The sequence below is a fragment of the Eschscholzia californica genome, unplaced genomic scaffold, assembly GCF_041429995.1.
Source record: "Eschscholzia californica isolate CP2 unplaced genomic scaffold, dmEscCali1.0.p SCAF_4, whole genome shotgun sequence".
Lineage (NCBI taxonomy): Eukaryota > Viridiplantae > Streptophyta > Magnoliopsida > Ranunculales > Papaveraceae > Eschscholzia > Eschscholzia californica.
In genome coordinates, this window is record NW_028238461.1 from 53380746 (window position 1) to 53398599 (window position 17854).

General features: G+C 36.9%; 2 protein-coding genes across 2 annotated transcripts; both read right to left on the reverse strand.

The window, feature by feature from the left end:
* Window positions 1-2429: 2429 nt before the first annotated feature.
* LOC147546123 (uncharacterized) lies at window positions 2430-3635 on the reverse strand. The gene has a single exon (XM_086635895.1). It carries the CDS (start codon window positions 3633-3635, stop codon window positions 2430-2432), a length of 1206 nt encoding a protein of 401 aa, XP_086492021.1.
* Window positions 3636-7283: 3648 nt separating this feature from the next.
* LOC147546124 (uncharacterized) lies at window positions 7284-9584 on the reverse strand. Its single transcript, XM_086638223.1, has 5 exons — window positions 9442-9584; window positions 8683-8936; window positions 8386-8597; window positions 8018-8282; window positions 7284-7750 (listed from the first exon to the last, which is right to left on the reverse strand). Exons 2-5 carry the CDS (start codon window positions 8932-8934, stop codon window positions 7433-7435), a joined length of 1047 nt encoding a protein of 348 aa, XP_086494349.1. The 5' UTR covers window positions 8935-8936; window positions 9442-9584; the 3' UTR covers window positions 7284-7432.
* Window positions 9585-17854: the final 8270 nt, after the last annotated feature.

Here is a 17854-nt window from a genome sequence, read left to right on the forward strand (position 1 = left end):
GAACCAAATCCAGACGACCTTCGTTTGGTTTGCAGACGAAGGGAACCAGGCGAAGGTATTCGACGAAGGGGCTCTCCCCTTCGCCGGAACTTAGACAAAAAAAAAGAGAGAAACGAAAAGAGAAGAGAAGTAAAGAGGAGAGAGAGAAGAGAAGTAAAGAGGAGAGAGAGAAGAGAGAAAGACGTCGCCGACCATCTACGGTCGGCGGCTTTATGCCCACGACTAGAGGGGTGTGTTTGGTGAGTGTTTTTTGGGGTTTCCACCTTTTTCCCTCGAAACTTTTATTGTTTCCCTAAAGCACCCACCATTTTCTAATTGTTATGGGGAATAAAATTTTGTTCACCATTTTTTCTCTAATCGGCAACGATCGCCGGCAAACTGTCATTGCCAGCGATGTTAATTTCTTTTTCCAAATCTTTTTCTCTCATCTCTCTTTTTCCGATCATCAAATCCGGCAACCACCATCATCATTCACGCCTCTCTTCCTTTTTTTTTTTTCTCTCTACCACTGCATCTCTCTATCACTGTATCTCATTCTCTCTCTTTGTCTTGCTAAGACTCGCGCTCCCTAAACCCCGATCTCATATCTCACTCTTATTCTTTCTACATCTCGTGGTCGGATGGTCAAGAAATGCTTCGTGGTCGACCGACTACAAGATGTACACAGTAGATCTCGTGGATTGGTCAACTACGAAACATTTTGTGGTCGACCAACCACGAAACCCTCCTCGAGGTCTGGCTCCGGCGACGGAAAACATTCCCTTCGCCGGAACTATGTATGCAAAAGAGAGAGTGAGATATAGAGAGGGATTGTGAGAAAGATAGAGATATAAATTGTGTGTGGGAAAGAGAAAGAGAGAGAAGAGAGAGAGAGAGAGAGAGAGAGAGAGAGAGAGAGAGAGAGAGAGAGAGAGAGCAACATGAAAGAGAGGGAGAGAGGTTAGAGAGAAGGTGGAAGAAAAAAGAAGAGAAAATGATGGTGGCGATGGTGGCCGGAATTGAAGAAGAAACATTTTATTTCTACTTAAAATTTGTTTTTCCGGAAAATCTTTTGAATTTCACGTCTTTCCTTTAAAATTTTCCACTCCAGATAATATTCTTATTTCCCCAGATCAACGGACTATTTTCAATTAACAAAAGAGATAGCTTAACATAGAAGATTGATTTTGATTTGAAATTCCCAACCTTTGGATTGTCTCAATCATCTCTTATTTAGTTGGTGAGATTTGATTACTTAAGAGCATCTCCGATGCAACAATCAAACTCTAAATTTAGAGTGCCAGTTTTTGCCTAGAAACTATCTCCAATGCAAAACTTAACTAGGATCTCCAAAATAAAGTGTCAGTGGTTATTTTAGAGACCGTTATCAAGACACTTTAAATGCTAACGCACCAATTTAACATAATTTTTTAAAAATAAGAATTAGGAAAGTTAATTTTTCAGCAAAAAGAAAATCAAAAACCTCTTTACCGTATCCCCTTTCATCCACAATTTCCCTCCATTCAAAAACGTTAGAAAAAACCTTTTCTTCTTTACCACCAAGGCACCAACTCCTTGTAGAATTGTAAACCAATTCGTATTAGTATGAAAACCGAGAGGATTCGAGTGAGGAAGATAGAGTCAGAGAGTTTGAATTACTCGGTGTTTTTTGTATTAATATCATATGTGTTTATATAGAGATTACATTTAGGGTTACATTTAAGATATACATGAGATAGAAACAAACTCTATCTAAAATCCTAACAAATCTTGTACATGAAATCATAGAGTTTGGCTTGGCCGGGTGTGACTGTTGCCGAGTCCTTGAAGTCCGAGTGAGTGCCCTTAATACTCCCCCTCAAGTTGGAGCGGAGATGGAGACGAGGCCCAACTTGCCAATTGTCTTCGAGAAAGCTTCGGCACCGAGAGGTTTAGTGAATATGTCTGCAAGTTGTTCAGCGGTCGGTGTAAAGTGGGGAGCAACTGTGTTGTCTTTAATCTTCTCACGAACGAAATGGCAATCAATTTCAATATGTTTCGTTCGTTCATGAAAAACGGGGTTGTCGGCAATATGAAGCGCCGCACGATTGTCACAATAGACAGACATAAGAGAGGAATGATTGATTCCTAGATCATGAAGGAGAGATTTGATCCATTGTAATTCACAAGTGAGGTTAGCAAGGAACGATATTCAGCTTCAGCGGATGACTTAGCAACGGTGGGTTGTTTCTTGGATTTCCAGGATAAAGGGCTGGAACCAAGCATATGACTACTACTACTAGAAAAACAAGAAATGGAGCAAATTCTAGGGTCCGTGCGAAGAAAGTAGAGTCCTTCAGATCGATCACCAAGTCCAATCGTCGATCCCGTCGTTGGGTCCTGAAAGACACACGAGGTAGAATTAAAAAACACTTCACACGTTAAAGAAGTAGTTGTTTCGGATACGAAAATCAGATTGATTTTGAAGTCTGGATATGTAAAACATTATTAAGAATAAATGTTTTTGAGAATGAAATCGATCCGATGTGAAGAACACGAATACGTGTTCCATTGGGAAGTCTTACAAAATAATTAGGAGGTGCATCAACATAGTTTGTAAAACGTGATAAAGAAGAGCAAATGTGTTTAGCTGCTCCGGAGTCGATTACCCAAGTAGAAGAGTTAAAATACATACCAGTTAGGTTGATGGTGGGTTCGGCTTGCTGGTTGGAGGTACTGGGGGTGCCTGTAGTCTGACGGGACTGGTCTAATAACGAAATGAGGCCCTGATATTGTTCCCTGGTCAACGAAGTCGCTGCAGGCACTCCCTGTTGGATCGAATTCTGGGGTGGAAGAGCAAGAACAGGAACAGCTAACGGATTCTGCTGTGGGCGCCCCCTTGGCCGAGTTGCTGGACTTGATCGAGGTGGATAACCATTTAATTGGTAGCAAGTCGATTTGACATGTCCATGCATATGACAGTAATCGCAATAGGGACGTTGTCGCTTTGGACGAGTTTGATCATTTCGATCCGAACGACCACCATTTCCTACAGCCAAGGTTGCGGCTTCGGAACCATGAGAGTTTGAGTTCATAATGTTTTGTTGTACCTCGTCCTGTTTAACAAGAGAGAGTATACGCAAAATGGATGGAAAGGGATCCATGAGTAAAATCTGAGTACAAATGCATGGTTCAACAGACATGAGGGATTGGAGTTCATCTTGTAAGGATTTGAGTTGAGTGAAATACGTCGAAACATCTAATCTCTCTTGTTTCAAAGAGGAAATAGCTCTCTTGAGTTGGAATGTTTTTGGAGCGTTAGTCTGAAAAAAACGTTCATAAAGATTCTTCCAAGTTTCAGCCGCGGACTCATCATATAAAATTGAAGATTGAATGTCCGGTGCAACTGAGTTGAGAATCCAACTCGCAACCAAATCGTTGCAACGAGACCATGAATGTAGCTCCGTAGGAGACGTGGGTTTGACAATGGTGCCATCAACAAAGCCAAGTTTATCCTTGGCTCGAAGAGCTTTTGTCATACCACGAGACCAGGAGGCATAGTTATCTCCTGTGAGCAATGGGGTGATTAAAACGGTGGTGGGTGAATCGGAAAGGTGGACATCAAACACTTGTCTGTTTTGGACAGCGGAAGAGATAACATCATCACTCGAAGACATAGTTGCAAAAGAGGATCGAAAAATATATATATATATATATATATAGGCTCTTATACCATGTAGGATTGTAAACCAATTCGTATTAGTATGAAAACCGAGAGGGTTCGAGTGAGGAAGATAGAGTCAGAGAGTTTGAATTACTCGGTGGTTTTTGTATTCATATCATATGTGTTTATATAGAGATTACATTTAGGGTTACATTTAAGATATACATGAGATATAAACAAACTCTATCTAAAATCCTATCTAATCTTGTACATGAAATCATAGATTTTGGCTTGGGCGGGTGTGACTGTTGCCGAGTCCATGAAGTCCGAGTGAGTGCCCTTAATACTCCTTCCCTCTTCAAATTCTGTAAAAAGAATTCTCTCACTTTCTTCATCACCAATTCTCTCCTTTTATCCCTACACTACTTCTGATTAAAAATCTCTCTATCTCACACACAACATTTGTGAAGCAAGTAGCTGGTTTAAGAAATAAATTCTGAAGATTCGACTCTCAGGTCAGTTTTTTTTGGAATCCTAATCAGTTCAATTTGTTTATGTTCTCAATATTATATACTACTTATATGACTTTTTGTTCTTACAAGTAATTTTTTTGGAATCCTAATCAGGTCAGTTTTTTTTGGAATCCTAATCAGTTCAATTCTGTTGTCGCTACTTCTGCCTTTTGATGGTTGGTAGTTGTGCACCCACTTTGATTTTGAGTTCAATCTGGTAAATGGGTAGTTGATCTGATTGAGTAGTCACTGGGTGTTTCTTCTTGTTGTTCAAATAAAATCTTCTCTTGTCTAAACTATGTTCGAACCTTTAGAAACTCGTACATCTCAGTCATCTTTCCTATGCAAGGATCCGATAAACAGTAACAACGGTTGAGAATGAACCAGGGATGTTTGTTAAATGCTTACGCACCGATAAAAGAAGAGAGTTCAACTCACATGAATTCAACGAGGTTTGGAAACTCAAAAGGCAGTTAACTATTGCATATGCTCCACAACAGAAGGGAGTGTCAAGAAGGAAGAATAAAACAATGATGAATATCAGAATATGGTTTGTTCAATGCTATCAGTCAAGAATATTCCTAAGACCTTTTGGCCAGAGTTTGTGTTGGACTGTTTATGTACTAAACAAATGTTCTACATTGGTGGTAAAAGATGCTACACCTAAGGAGGCTTGGAGTGGGGTGACACCCTCAGTTGAACATTTCAGGGTCTTTGGTTGTTTAGGACATGTACACATTCCAGATGTGAGGAGGTCTAATCTTCATGGCAAAACCTGACTTGTGTGCTATTGGGTCGTACTGAAGAGTCCAAAGCATACAGATTATATAACCCTATTTCTAAGAAGATCGTTGTGAGTAGGATGTGATTTTTGAAGAAGAGAAACAGTATGATTGGGACGTGAGCTATGAAGAACAAATTTTAATTGATTTGGAATAGGGTGACGATGATAAAGAAGTAAGTGTGAAGAAGGGAAAAATGAAACCGAGAAAGGAAATAGAGTTAAAGTTAAGACAGATGGAGATGGTTCATCTATTTTAAGTGACGAAAAGGGTGACAAGGGTGGGAGAGTGAGGTGACCCCCTTCGTGAATGCATGACTATGTTAGTGGAGAAGGTTTATTAGAGGATGAAGTTAATATGGTGCAACCAGATTATCTATTATATTTCGACGAAGCCGTGAAGAATGTAAGGTGGAGATTAGCCATGGATTGTGAAATTAAGTCAATTGAGAAAAACAAGACTTGAACACTCACCGAATTACAGATTGGAGGCAAAGAAAATTAGAGTAAAGTGGGTGTATAAAACCAAGTACAATGAACATGGGCAGATCGATAAACATAAAGCGCGTTTAGTTGCCAAATGATATTCGCAAATGTACTTGGTGGATGGTGAAATTAAGTCAATTGAGAAAAACAAGACTTGGACACTCACCGAATTACAGATTGGAGGCAAAGAAAATTAGAGTAAAGTGGGTGTAAAAAACCAAGTACAATGAACATGGGCAGATCGATAAACATAAAGCGCGTTTAGTTGCCAAATGATATTCGCAAATGTACTTGGTGGATGGTGAGGATGATCATGGCTTTGGCAGCGCAAAAACAGTGGGAAATTTTCCAGTTGGATGTTAAGTCCACGTTTCTTCATTGAGAACTCAATGAAGATGTCTATGTGGAGTATCCAAAGGGGTATGAGAAAGAAAAAGGCAGCGAGCATTTGGTCCACAAATCACACAAAGCTTTGTATGCACTAAAACAAGCTCCACGAGCTTGGTTTAGTCGAATTGAAGCTCATTTCGTTGTTGAAGATTTTGAAAAATGTCACAGTGAGCGAACATTGTTCACAAAAAGGAGCAGCAAAGGAGAATTTGTCATTCGAAGTAATTGTGTAGACGATTCAATCTTTACTGGTGACGATGAAGTCATATTCTCTAAATTTAAAGCTTCAATGGTGAGAGAATTTGATATGACTGACTTAGGAAAGATGCGATATTTTTTGGTATCGAAATTTTGTAAAATTTTGATGACATTTACACATGCCAAAGAAAATATGCATAATGCATCAGGAGTCTTGAAGAGGTTTGGTATGGTGGAAAGTAATTCAGTAAGCAATCCCATAGTTCCTGGTTTCAAAATCAGCAAAAATGTTGCTGGAGTAGTAGTTGATGAAACATACTACAAACGGTTGATAGGAAGCTTAATGCATCTCACAACCACAAGATCCGACATGATGTTTGTTATTTGTGTTTTAAGTAGATATATGACAAAGTCAACCGACCTTCACTTGAAAACAGCCAAGAGAGGTCTTAGGTACTTAAGAGGGATGCAAATTATGGGACTCTTTATAAGCACGGAAGTGAAGGTGAATGTGAATTGTCAGGATTCACTGATAGTGATTATGCTGGAGACATGGAGGATAGAACGAGCGCATCTGGATACGTATTTATGATGAGCTCAGGTGCAGTTTCATGAAGTTCAAAGAAGCAATCAATAGTGACTCTATCAATCACAAAAGCTGAGTTTGTGACAGCTGCTGCTTGCGCCTGTCAAGCAGTTAGGAGTTGGGACTTTCAGAAGGAGGTTGTACCACTATCATGTGTGATAACAACTCGACCATCAAATTGTCCAAAAATCCAGTTATGCATGGACGTAGTAAACATATTGATGTGAGGTTTCATTTCTTAAAGGACCTGATTAAAGATGGAGAAGTTAAATTGATTCATTGTGGTACTGAAGATCAGGTGGCTGATGCCATGGCTAAACCGTTAAATCTTGATGCCTTTAAGAAACTTTTAGAATTGTTGGGTGTATGTGAAGTTCCTAGTGTAAAACTAATTGTTGGATAACAGTTAGCTTAAGGGAGAGATTGAAAGAGTTACTAGGGAAGTCAGTTTACTTTGAGTCAGTCCAAACTCCAAGTCATGTTACCACGTCGGTTTAAACTGGACTATTTTTAAGGTTCTTCGGTTAGAGTCTATGTATTGAATGAATATTTAAGCCTTTATTATTAATAAAACGAAGTCATTCAATCTAGTTTATTGAGTTCTTGCTGTCAACTTGATTTGATTCAAGTTCTCAACAGTGTTGTGTTAGTTCTTCGAATCTATTAGAGTTGAGAGTAGATTGTTGAAACACTAACATAACAATCTAGTGAGCCAAGAAAAATGTTCAGTATCATCACCATGACCAAACAAATATGCAACTGTTACTATAACATGAAGCCCAATAGATAAAATGTCCATTAAAAATCATATGAAAGCCAAACAGACGTGGTTCAGTCACTACATTGAACTCTAAAACTTATGAACTCACTTTGTTTACGTACTTTTCCCCAAGCAAGAGACTCTTTAAGATAGTATCGCTCATACCATCAGCATATGGGAACATATGACCTGTTCCTGTTAGTTCATGATATTGAATCCATGGCAGCTTTTCGGCAATATATCGTTGCAGACTAACTGGTACAAGTAAATCTTCACCTCCATGCCATAAGTGAACAGAACCTTCGTTGTACGGAAATGGATTCTCAAGTTCCATAGGATCTAACTCCCAACTTCCAAAACCGACATTTAAGTCACGATGAATAGACTCAAACTCCCCTTGCTGCCTTGCTTGTGCCTGAGGGGTGAGAAAGCAAGAAATTCATCAATCGGTAGCAAATGCGGATTCACGAAGATGGATTCGCGTATATTCAACACAGTATAATACTTCACACCCATAATATAAAGAAAAACTTGTAATACTACTAAAACAAAATATACACTTGATGTTGAATCTACGACATTTCAGCATTTTGGATGGCGTTATTCATTCACAACCACTTGATATATTAGTTATATATTACTTCATACTTTACGAGTTCGGGTAGTCGAGGAACAAAATTACCCTGTGATCCTTATTCCCTGCAAGCTTGGGAAAGAGTTGTCTATCCTGAGCAGAAAAGATGGCAGGATTGTAGGAAGCAACACTTGAAGAAGGAAACCATTTCTGAGTATTCCACCAGTAAGTGAGGAACGGTGCATAGTGAGACACCCTAAGTGTCCATTGATCCTGTACGAGTTGCTTGTTATAAGCTTCTTTCGATAAATTGGCTGGAAAACTAGGCCACCAGTAGTTAACAACTGGTGCTATTAGTGCTGCTCCCGCTAACCTGTCAGTTTTTCGATACCAAATGACACGGAAAAGACATTAGGGGAACAAAAATAATACAGATTTGAGTAGAGAACAGAAAGCAGTAAGGTTGACTTTTATACCTGTGAGGAATGTATTTGAGACAGCCCCAAACAACCTGACCTCCCATGGAAAATCCAATCACATAGAATTTCGATCCTAGGCCTAACTGATCAGCAAGTTCCGCTATATCCAATGCATTACTCTTCTCATTTCTTTTTGGATTTGGATTGCTTTCTCCATACCCAGCTCGGTCAAATGACACCAAGTAGATTCCTAGTTCTTCGGCGATTTCCTATAAAAACCCCCACATTATTCAGATTACCCAGACAAAGATCTAACATCACCTACAAAGAAAGGAAATCGAAAACGAGAAGAACCTTAGACAGAGGAAATGAATGATGTCTGCAAGTACCGAAACCATGAACGAAGACAATCTTATACTTGGCCCGATCTTTTAGAACTCCATGTTCTTTATAGGCTAAATGTCTTCCATCACTGAGCTTTACCCTAGTTGCTGTAATTGGTTGACCACCTGGAGTTCCACAAATTTTGGGTGGTGGTGGTTGAATGGATCGATAAGCCCATGCCAAAAGTCCCACCAACAGGACTAGTATTGTCTTCTTAAACATCTCTGAAGAAGTAAATTCCAATTAAAATTGGTGTTTTAGTTACAGTTAGACAATTGCTAGAGAACAAGAAAACTAGATAGACACTGGGCAGAAATCTTATGTGGCTTGCTCTGATTCGTGCTTCCGATAATTAAGATCTACTAAACCACGAATGAAGGCAAACCACATAGAATTTCTACCCCGACTCTGTTTAGTTTTTCTTGTTCCTAGCATTACTCTTCCAGTTAAGTCTTATTAGGTGGTGTTGATTTTTTTCTTCTTCTTCAAATCTGACTCGTCTGCCTCAAATAGACCAAAATCAGTCATTCAAATATGTCAGACATGAGCAATCCGAGAATACAAATACAATGAAATCCCGACTCGAGTCAATTCTGATATCGAGTCAGATTTCAGATCGGACCTAGAAAAAAAAAAAAACACTAGCAATCTACTTCAAAATCTGTATTAAATCCATTACAGACACACCCATTTCATCTGAAATCATATGGAAGATAGGGAACTAACTACCTGATGGAAGTTGAAAGGTTCCGTTCTGCTTTGGTAACTCCCGCCATTTCTGAAACCCCAGACTGAATTCTCTGTTAAATAAGATTTCTTGAAAGACCCACCACTAGATAGTAGTAGTTGGAATGTTTAATGAAACTTCCAAATCAGAAGAAATTGTAGAGATAGAGAAACAAAAGTGATATGGGGTTTTTTCATTACATGGGTGGTGGAAATAGAGACATCTTTACTTTTTGCTACTACTTTTTGTTGGAGACAATATGTAGTAATGAATGACGTACAAAAGTTAAAAAAGAGAAACCGCCATCCTAGAAAAGGAAGTGTCGAATCGTGAGGTTCTAGCAAAGAGGAACATGCACAAATTATATGTGGATGCCTGTTACTAAGGTTATTTCCCTCTTAGTGGTGATGGGTGATGAAGCTAACAGCTTGTAGAAGCTGTTAATCATTTAGTAAGTAATGTGCGGATCGGTAAAACGAATAGTATTATACTAGGATATTTTCAAGATAGCTAATTTGGGCATATGAGAAAATTTCCCCGGATGCGAATACTTTATAAAAAAGTCCATGAGTTTTAGGCCCAAAATAATATCTAGTAAGGGGATAGGGTCCGATCTTTTCAGAAAAAAAGATTTGTCTTTTTCATTTTTGGACCCTAATACCCTCTTATGGATAAAACCATTTCCATTCGAATCCCAAATCAATTCCCGCCAATTTTTTCGTAGAAGCCGGACGAAAGATTTTACAACACAAAATTTAGCGTGATTTAGGTTTCAAAAAAGCAAAAGATATTTTCACTTTCTCTCTCCATCTTTCAAAAATCAGAAACCTTTTCTCAGTTTCTTTCTCTTCAAAAAACCAAACAACCGAAACCCTCTAAACCCTAGAAAATCGAAAAACCATTTCGCTTTCTTTAACCGTCTCTTCTCTTCAATCGTCACATTAAAAGTTCCAGGTGAAAAAACCGACCACGACTCTTCAACCGTTGTTCCCTTTTGAAACGGCCAAATTCATCATAAACGAACAATCATCAACCTCAGGTGAGTAACTATTTATACTTGATCTTGCATGTCTAGTATCAGTTATAATGAAGTTTGGTTCAAGATTTTGGTGATTTTGTTCAAGATTTTCAAAGTTATTTTGGGGTTTTTTTTTCGGTTTTTTGGGTTTAGGGTTTATGTTCTTCAACGATTTTGTGTTTTTTGTAAACAAAAACGTGTTATGTATAACATAATTTTTTTAAGGTTTTTGGGAATTTGGGTCAAATGACCTTTGACCCAAAAGACTTTGATGGACTAACCCATATTTTTCAATGACCCGTTTTTAAGTAATTTCTTACACATTTACCCCTGCATATAAATCAAGTCTAGATTATCTAGACAACGAATTTCACCCTAATTTTCAAGGGAAAACGAGAAACCCTTTTCTCTCTCTCAAACGATTCCAACAAAGTTCAGACGACCTTCAACCCTTCCCTTTTCTTCAATCAGCTCTTCCATCCAGGGTTTGGCACCTTAAATCGTTCTTCTTCTTCATCTTGATTTCCAAAGCTAAAACCCTAAGGAAAGGTAAGTGTCTCTCTTCTTCTTCTTGATTTTAAAATTTCGGCCATTGATGATGAACAAGAAGAATTGAGATTTGATACTTGATTTACCTAAGATAGTTGTATCTACTGAAAATTAGGGCTTCGATTTGGAGGTGTTGATTGGATTATTAGGGTTGGACGTCGACAAAGGAGCTTCACCGATATTCTTCAGGTGGTACTTTGTTCATCATGTTAATAGTTTTGTTGTTCAAAATTTGTTGGTTATGCATTTGTTTTGTGTATTTCATTCATAATGTTTTGATTAGAGGGATCTACTATTCGATTGTGTTTTTGATTCATTCAGTATTGCTTGGAGTTTTGGGTGTTTAGTCAATTGTTCATTAAAACTTGCACTTCTAAATGAGCTAACTAAACCATGATGCGTTAAGATGATCATGTTTAGATATTGGTGTTTGATGTTACGGAAATTGCCCTTTTAGTAGGATGATCAAATTCTTTTGCAGTTCCTTAGTGCTTCCCTCTAGTGTTAAGAATGTTTGGTTTGTGTCCTGGTATATATGTTTGGTATTTCTATTTCCAAACAAAAAATGTTTTAGTGAGCACACCCCTTTTCTGCGAATACCAGGACATAAAAAAGAAGACTTTAATTTTTATTTCAACTCCCTTGAAGCCACGAGATTTAGTGGAAGGATATATATATATATATATATATATATATATATATATATATATATATATATATATATATATATATATATATATATTGTCTAGCTTCAAGTCAAATTATGATCATGTATTTCCAATAACTGTTATCACCATTTATCTATATTTACATATGTAGCATAATGTGTTGCAGAAGTTACAATATTTTACGCGGACAAGAGTTTTTCTATATGCAGTATCTTTTTTGTATGTTATGTACTAGTTTGCTCATAGTACTACATATCTGATGCGATGATGGTGTTTGTGTAAATTCAGTTGTGGGTAAGTTAGATATAGTACTAAAATTGGATGATGACGACATGATTTCTTAGTTTGCTCTTACTAATGCAGTATTGCTGTTAAATATGTGGTTGCAATATAAAGAGCATCTAATATTCATGACTTATATTGTATTTCCTTGTATTTTTGTCAAAGCAACTCCTTGATACTTGTCACAAGAAACCACATGCTCGAAAAGAATCATTATTGGGCGAAGAAGAGAGATGTATGAAATATTTGAAGGGAGAACTTCCGGTAGCAAGCAAATCGTGGAAGATGGTAAACAAAATATATTTCTCTGTTAATTATAAAGTTGTTCATTGGGTCCTAGGTGTCGTGCACCTTTAAGAAAGAAAGATCGTTATCTACGACTCAAACCTTGGAGGTGAACGACAACAAAGCTGGAGTATGACTTATTTAAAGTCTATGTTCCAATTTTTAAAGACAAAGTTGGAGTACAACGAAGAAGGAAATACAGAAGCGAAGAAGAACTCTTGGGTAGTCAAACGCATTGATTTTGTCCCGCAACAAAAAAAACTCGTATGAATAGATTGTTGTGTCGATGAAGAAAAATAATCTGTGAAGTCTTGTTGTATGTATGTGGCTTTTACTTGTTGCACTTTCGGATTCTGATATGTATGTGGCTATTCCAAGAAGTAAATTTATGTTCTTCCATGGTTGTAATAACTTAGACGATCACAATGATGACAAGACTGCAAGTCTAGACTCAGACTGCAGGAGACAAGACTGCAAGTCTAGACTCAGACTGCAGGAGTCTAGACTCTGACTGCAGGAGTCTAGACTCTGACTGCAGGAGTCTAGACTCAGGTTGCAGGGGTCTAGACTCAGACTGCCGGAGTCTAGACTCAGACTGCCGGAGTCTAGACTCAGACGTCTCGAGGAGTCTTCTATTTAGTCTACACTCACACTGCGTGGATAAGTGACCATATCCATAAGAAATTTAAACATTTGTCATCAATATTACTAAATTGTAATAGATATAAAAGAAATTAATTAGTCGAAGTATTCAATAATTGCAAATCAAAAATACAAATTCATTCACCATGTCATACATCAAAATTGTAGTACTCTCACTCCAAAATATTCAATAATTTCCATAGGTGAAGTACTTTGAATCGTCCCCGAAACCATAACACTCAATTTTGTCAAACTTGTCTTGCTATCTTCACATACTATTTCATTAACAACTTCATGAAGTTCTGTAAGTGTTGACCCGTCTGTTAGAACTATTCCGGCTTGTTTACCACCCATATATTTTACTTCGTTATTCACATTTTCTAATCTACCACCATGAAATAACCAAACGCTCACGGATTCCATTAAGAATTACCCTACAAAACAAAGATAAATTCATTATTTGTACGTACTAAAATTACTACCAACTTCCAAAATACATAAAAAAAAAATGAGATGAATTCAACATGTAAATTGACAACACATAAGGTAAATTCAACATGTAAATTGACAATCAAGTAAGAACAAACTTCAACAAACATGAACATACTTTCATTCATTGAGGACTATTAACAAACACATGGTGAACATTGTCAAGCAAAGTAACCAATGCATAAGATTAAGGTAAAACCCAAGCAAAAATTGAAAAATTAACAATACATTAGATGAATTTAACATTAAACAATAGATAAACAATCAAAGCGTAACATAAAACAATGTAATCATGAAGTTATAAGAAGGTAAAACTCTAGGAAGATGAACAATACTTAAATAAATAAACTCATACAAAACCAAACAAAACAACATATAATATGAAACAAATTAACAATTAAGATGAAATAAGGTAAACTATTACAAAGAAGAACTTACCTCAACAAATAGAACAAACCCTAACCGAGCAAAAATTTGATCGAAATTTCCGATGAAGAAGATATTTAAGATTGAAACCCTAGTCGAGAGAGAAGTTTCAAGATTGGGACTCCATTGCATTGATTAATGCCGTACAAATCAAAGAGAGAAGGTGGAATCATTAAGAGAACTCTAAGAATCCATCATATTTCGTTTTAGAGAGAGAGAGATCAGTTTTCTCAATTTGGCTTGTTATGTTTGGTTGTCTAGAAAATCTAGACTTCGTTTTATACTGAGGGGCAAAAATGGAAAGAAATGGTAAAAATAGGGTCACTTGAACAAAACTAGAAAACAAAGGTTATTTCATTAAACTATTTTGAGTCAAAGGTCATTTGACCAAAATTCCCAAGGTTTTTGGATTTAGGTTTTCTGTTCTTATTTTTAGTATATTTTTTGTAAGAATGAAAGTTTATAGACAAAAATGGATTTCTGATTTTCATACAGCAGGGGTGGCCCTGGGCCAAAGCGAACAAAGCGTCGCTTCGGGCCACCAGCTTTTAGGGGCCACCGAGACATTAATTTCTATAAGAAATATACAAGAAGTCCAACTTTCTAACAAAATTATAAGGGCCTCATTTAAAAAATGTTAAGTAAAAAGGACCACCAAATTTGATGATCTTTAAATAGATGGTGGGCTCAACAGTTTGTTTGATTTATGTGAAAGTAGAGTAGAAAGTGTTGATTCAAAAACTGGTGGAGACAAGTTATGATTACGAGAAGCTTAACCCATTTAAAAAATGTTAAGTAAAAAATGCCCACCAAGACATTAGGTTTCGAGCTTAACAATTACGAGAAACTTTAGAAGAATTGGTGGAGACAAGTGATGATTCAAAAACAGTTTATGATGCCAAAAATATATTAAAACAAGACTTTGAAAATTTTGAATTCCTTTTGAGCATGGTTATTTGGCATAATATATTGTTTGCGGTAAACTCTGTTAGCAAAACACTTCAAGCTGAAGATATGGATATTGATGTTGCATTAGAGAAATTGAATGGACTCATTCGTTATCTTGAAGATTATAAAGAAGTGAGATTTGAAGAAGGCATGGTTGAAGCTAAAGAGATTGCCATTAAAATGGGAGTTGAAACAACATTTTGGGAAAAACGTATTATTCAAAGAAAGAAACAGTTTGACGAGAATGCGTGTGAAGATCCATCAATGTCACTTGAAGAAGCATTTAGAGTTAATTATTACATATACATATTAGATCAGACTCTTTTTTCATTTAAGAGCATATTCGAGCAAACTAGAAATACAAAGAAATATTTAGTTTTCTGTTTGAGTTAAAAAAGTTAAACTCCCAAGATGATGGTGATTTGAGATATTCATGTGTTCGCCTTGAAACCTTTTTCAAACAAAATGAGTCATATGACATAGACGGACTAGACTTATTTTCTGAACTGAAAATGGTGAAGCGTCTTTTACCAAATGAGATCAAAAGACCAACTGAAGTACTAAATTTTTTGAAAGATATGAAAGGTTGTTAACCGAACACATGAGTTTCTTATAGAATTATGTAAACGATACCAGTTATTGTTGCCTCTGCAGAAAGAAGTTTTTCTAAGTTGAAGTTGATTAAGTCTTATATTCGATCTATTATGTCAGAAGAAAGGTTAAATGGGTTAGCTATAATATCTATTGAGAAGGATATAGCTGACAGTCTTGATTATTCGACGATTATTAGTGACTTTGTATTGAAAAATTTAAGAAGAACAAAATTTCAGTGATTGTAATTATCAAAAGAATTATTTTGTTATATAAATATGATGAAAATATTTTGCGGTACTTATCGTTTTTATGTAAATACATTTATACGTTTTACAATTTGGTAGAAAGGGCCACATTTTCAGACCTCGCTTCGGGCCACCGAAAAGTCAGGGCCGCCCCTGTCATACAGTGTATCTAATACTGAAATACTGGTAATTTATATAAAATTTCGAATAATGTAAAACAAGTTAACTTGTTTATGTATGTGCAGGAGATTAAACATGTCACCTAAGCCAAAAAAAACACTCCATAAGCTAGCAACGTAACCAACAAGGATAAGTCATTTCAAAAGAAAAAACAATGTCGAGGAGGAAGTGCAAAGGAAAAAGGTTAAGAACAAAACACTTTCGATTGAAGAGGTAATATATGTGAATCTGGTATATATTTTATTTTGAATGAGACATTATTACTCAGTAAAAATGGATAAAAGTGATTACAACTTTATATGAAATTTTCAATACTTGTTAATCTTATGAGGAACATTTTTTAAAATTTTATTTGAAAATCAAGTAATGTATTTGAAAACTCCAACCGACTGCTCTTTCCTTTTTTTTTTCCATTTGCAACTTGAAGTTGCTATTTCCACCCAATAAACACTTCCAAAAAAATAAATTTTGTTTTTCAAAACTTCTAAAACTTGAAAAATAACTCTTAATCAAAATCAATTTGGATCAAAATTGATGTTTTTGAAACTTTTCCAAAGAGCAATTTTGAAAATCAATTTGATTAATCTTTAAATCCTATTCAAAATCATCAAATTGACATGCCCAAAACACTTTTAGACATAACTATCTATCTAAACTAGCATAGATTGGTCTGAAACTTAGCCAAAATTAGCTATGTGCAAGAGGCACTGAAGCCATTGTTGGGTTATGACCTTTTCTAGTGTTATTAAGCGGAATCTCAGACATCTAATGTCAAACACTTGTATTTTCAGGATCTCATGCATAAGCTAATAATGATGAACTAAGAAAACTAATTGTATAAATACCTTTATCGCTAGTTTTCCCTCGAACCTTTCCAATCGTTATTGAGAAGACCAAGAGCTCCAAGTGTAGCTCTTCTATTTGGGACACCGAGCAATCACCTTGATGTTGGAACCAGAGTCAATTTTGGCTCGACCCAACTCGTCAAACTCAGAAACGGAATGCGTCGTTGCGTTCGTCTCGTCGAGCTCTTCAATTTAGAGCCAAGAATCACTTGAATCCGATTCTGGATGAATGAGAAATTCAAGTTTAAAGTTTGGACGAAGAATGGTGAAATTTAGGACTAAAGTGTCAAACCGGACAAGTCAGATTGGGGGCATCTGAGCGAAGAGAACGCTTTCTGATCTGGACGGTGGGCGTTCTTTCCGCGGGAATTCGCGAGATCTAACAGCCACGCTTGATGAGTAACGGGACCGTGTCGGGATGACGCTAGGCGCGTTGGATCAGCGAGATCCAACGGCCTGCGATTACTCCGTGTCGGGCAATCTTCGGGATTTCCCGAGATATCTCATCTAACAGTCACTGCTATAATCTGTTGGGTACATTTCGGGACAACTCCGTCTCAATCTAACGGATGGCATTCTGTCCGCGATTTTGAGCCAGATCCAACGTCCCAAGATTGAACTGACTCCAATTTCAGTTATTATCCCAGTTTAGTCCACCCTTTCGAATGGATACATCCTTTAACCCCAACAGACACATATACCCTTTCACTTCCTATATAAACAACCCAAATCCACTCCTCTTTCACATCAATTCATTCTCTTCTCTTCTCTTCTAACAATTAGAGGTTCTGGTTTGCCTAGAATATCTGATTGAGAAGTAATCTAGAGGTTCTGGTTTGCCTAGAATATCTAGAAAAAGGAAGAAAGAAGTTTTTGAGTGAAGTGATAATCTTAAAGCGTCTAGAAGATCGAAGTCATTCCCCTCTTCTCTTATAACGATCAGTATCTGATTGGGAAGTACTCTAGTATATCTAGAAACTCTTCTAGCAAGCAGTATTTGACTGGGAAGTATTCTAGTATATCTAGAAAAGAAGAGAGAAGTATCCGAGTGTCTAGAAGATCTATTCGCCTCAAGAGCTCATATTATTTACGAAGGTTCGCCCGCTTTCAGAATATAGAAGTACCATCTTAAAATTCAGAAAGGATAGTCGTTGTATCCCGAAGGCATACACCCTAACGTTTGGTACTGTTATGAGGGTGTAAAATGTCTTAAGGAAAGAGAATATATTCTCGCCTCGACTCCA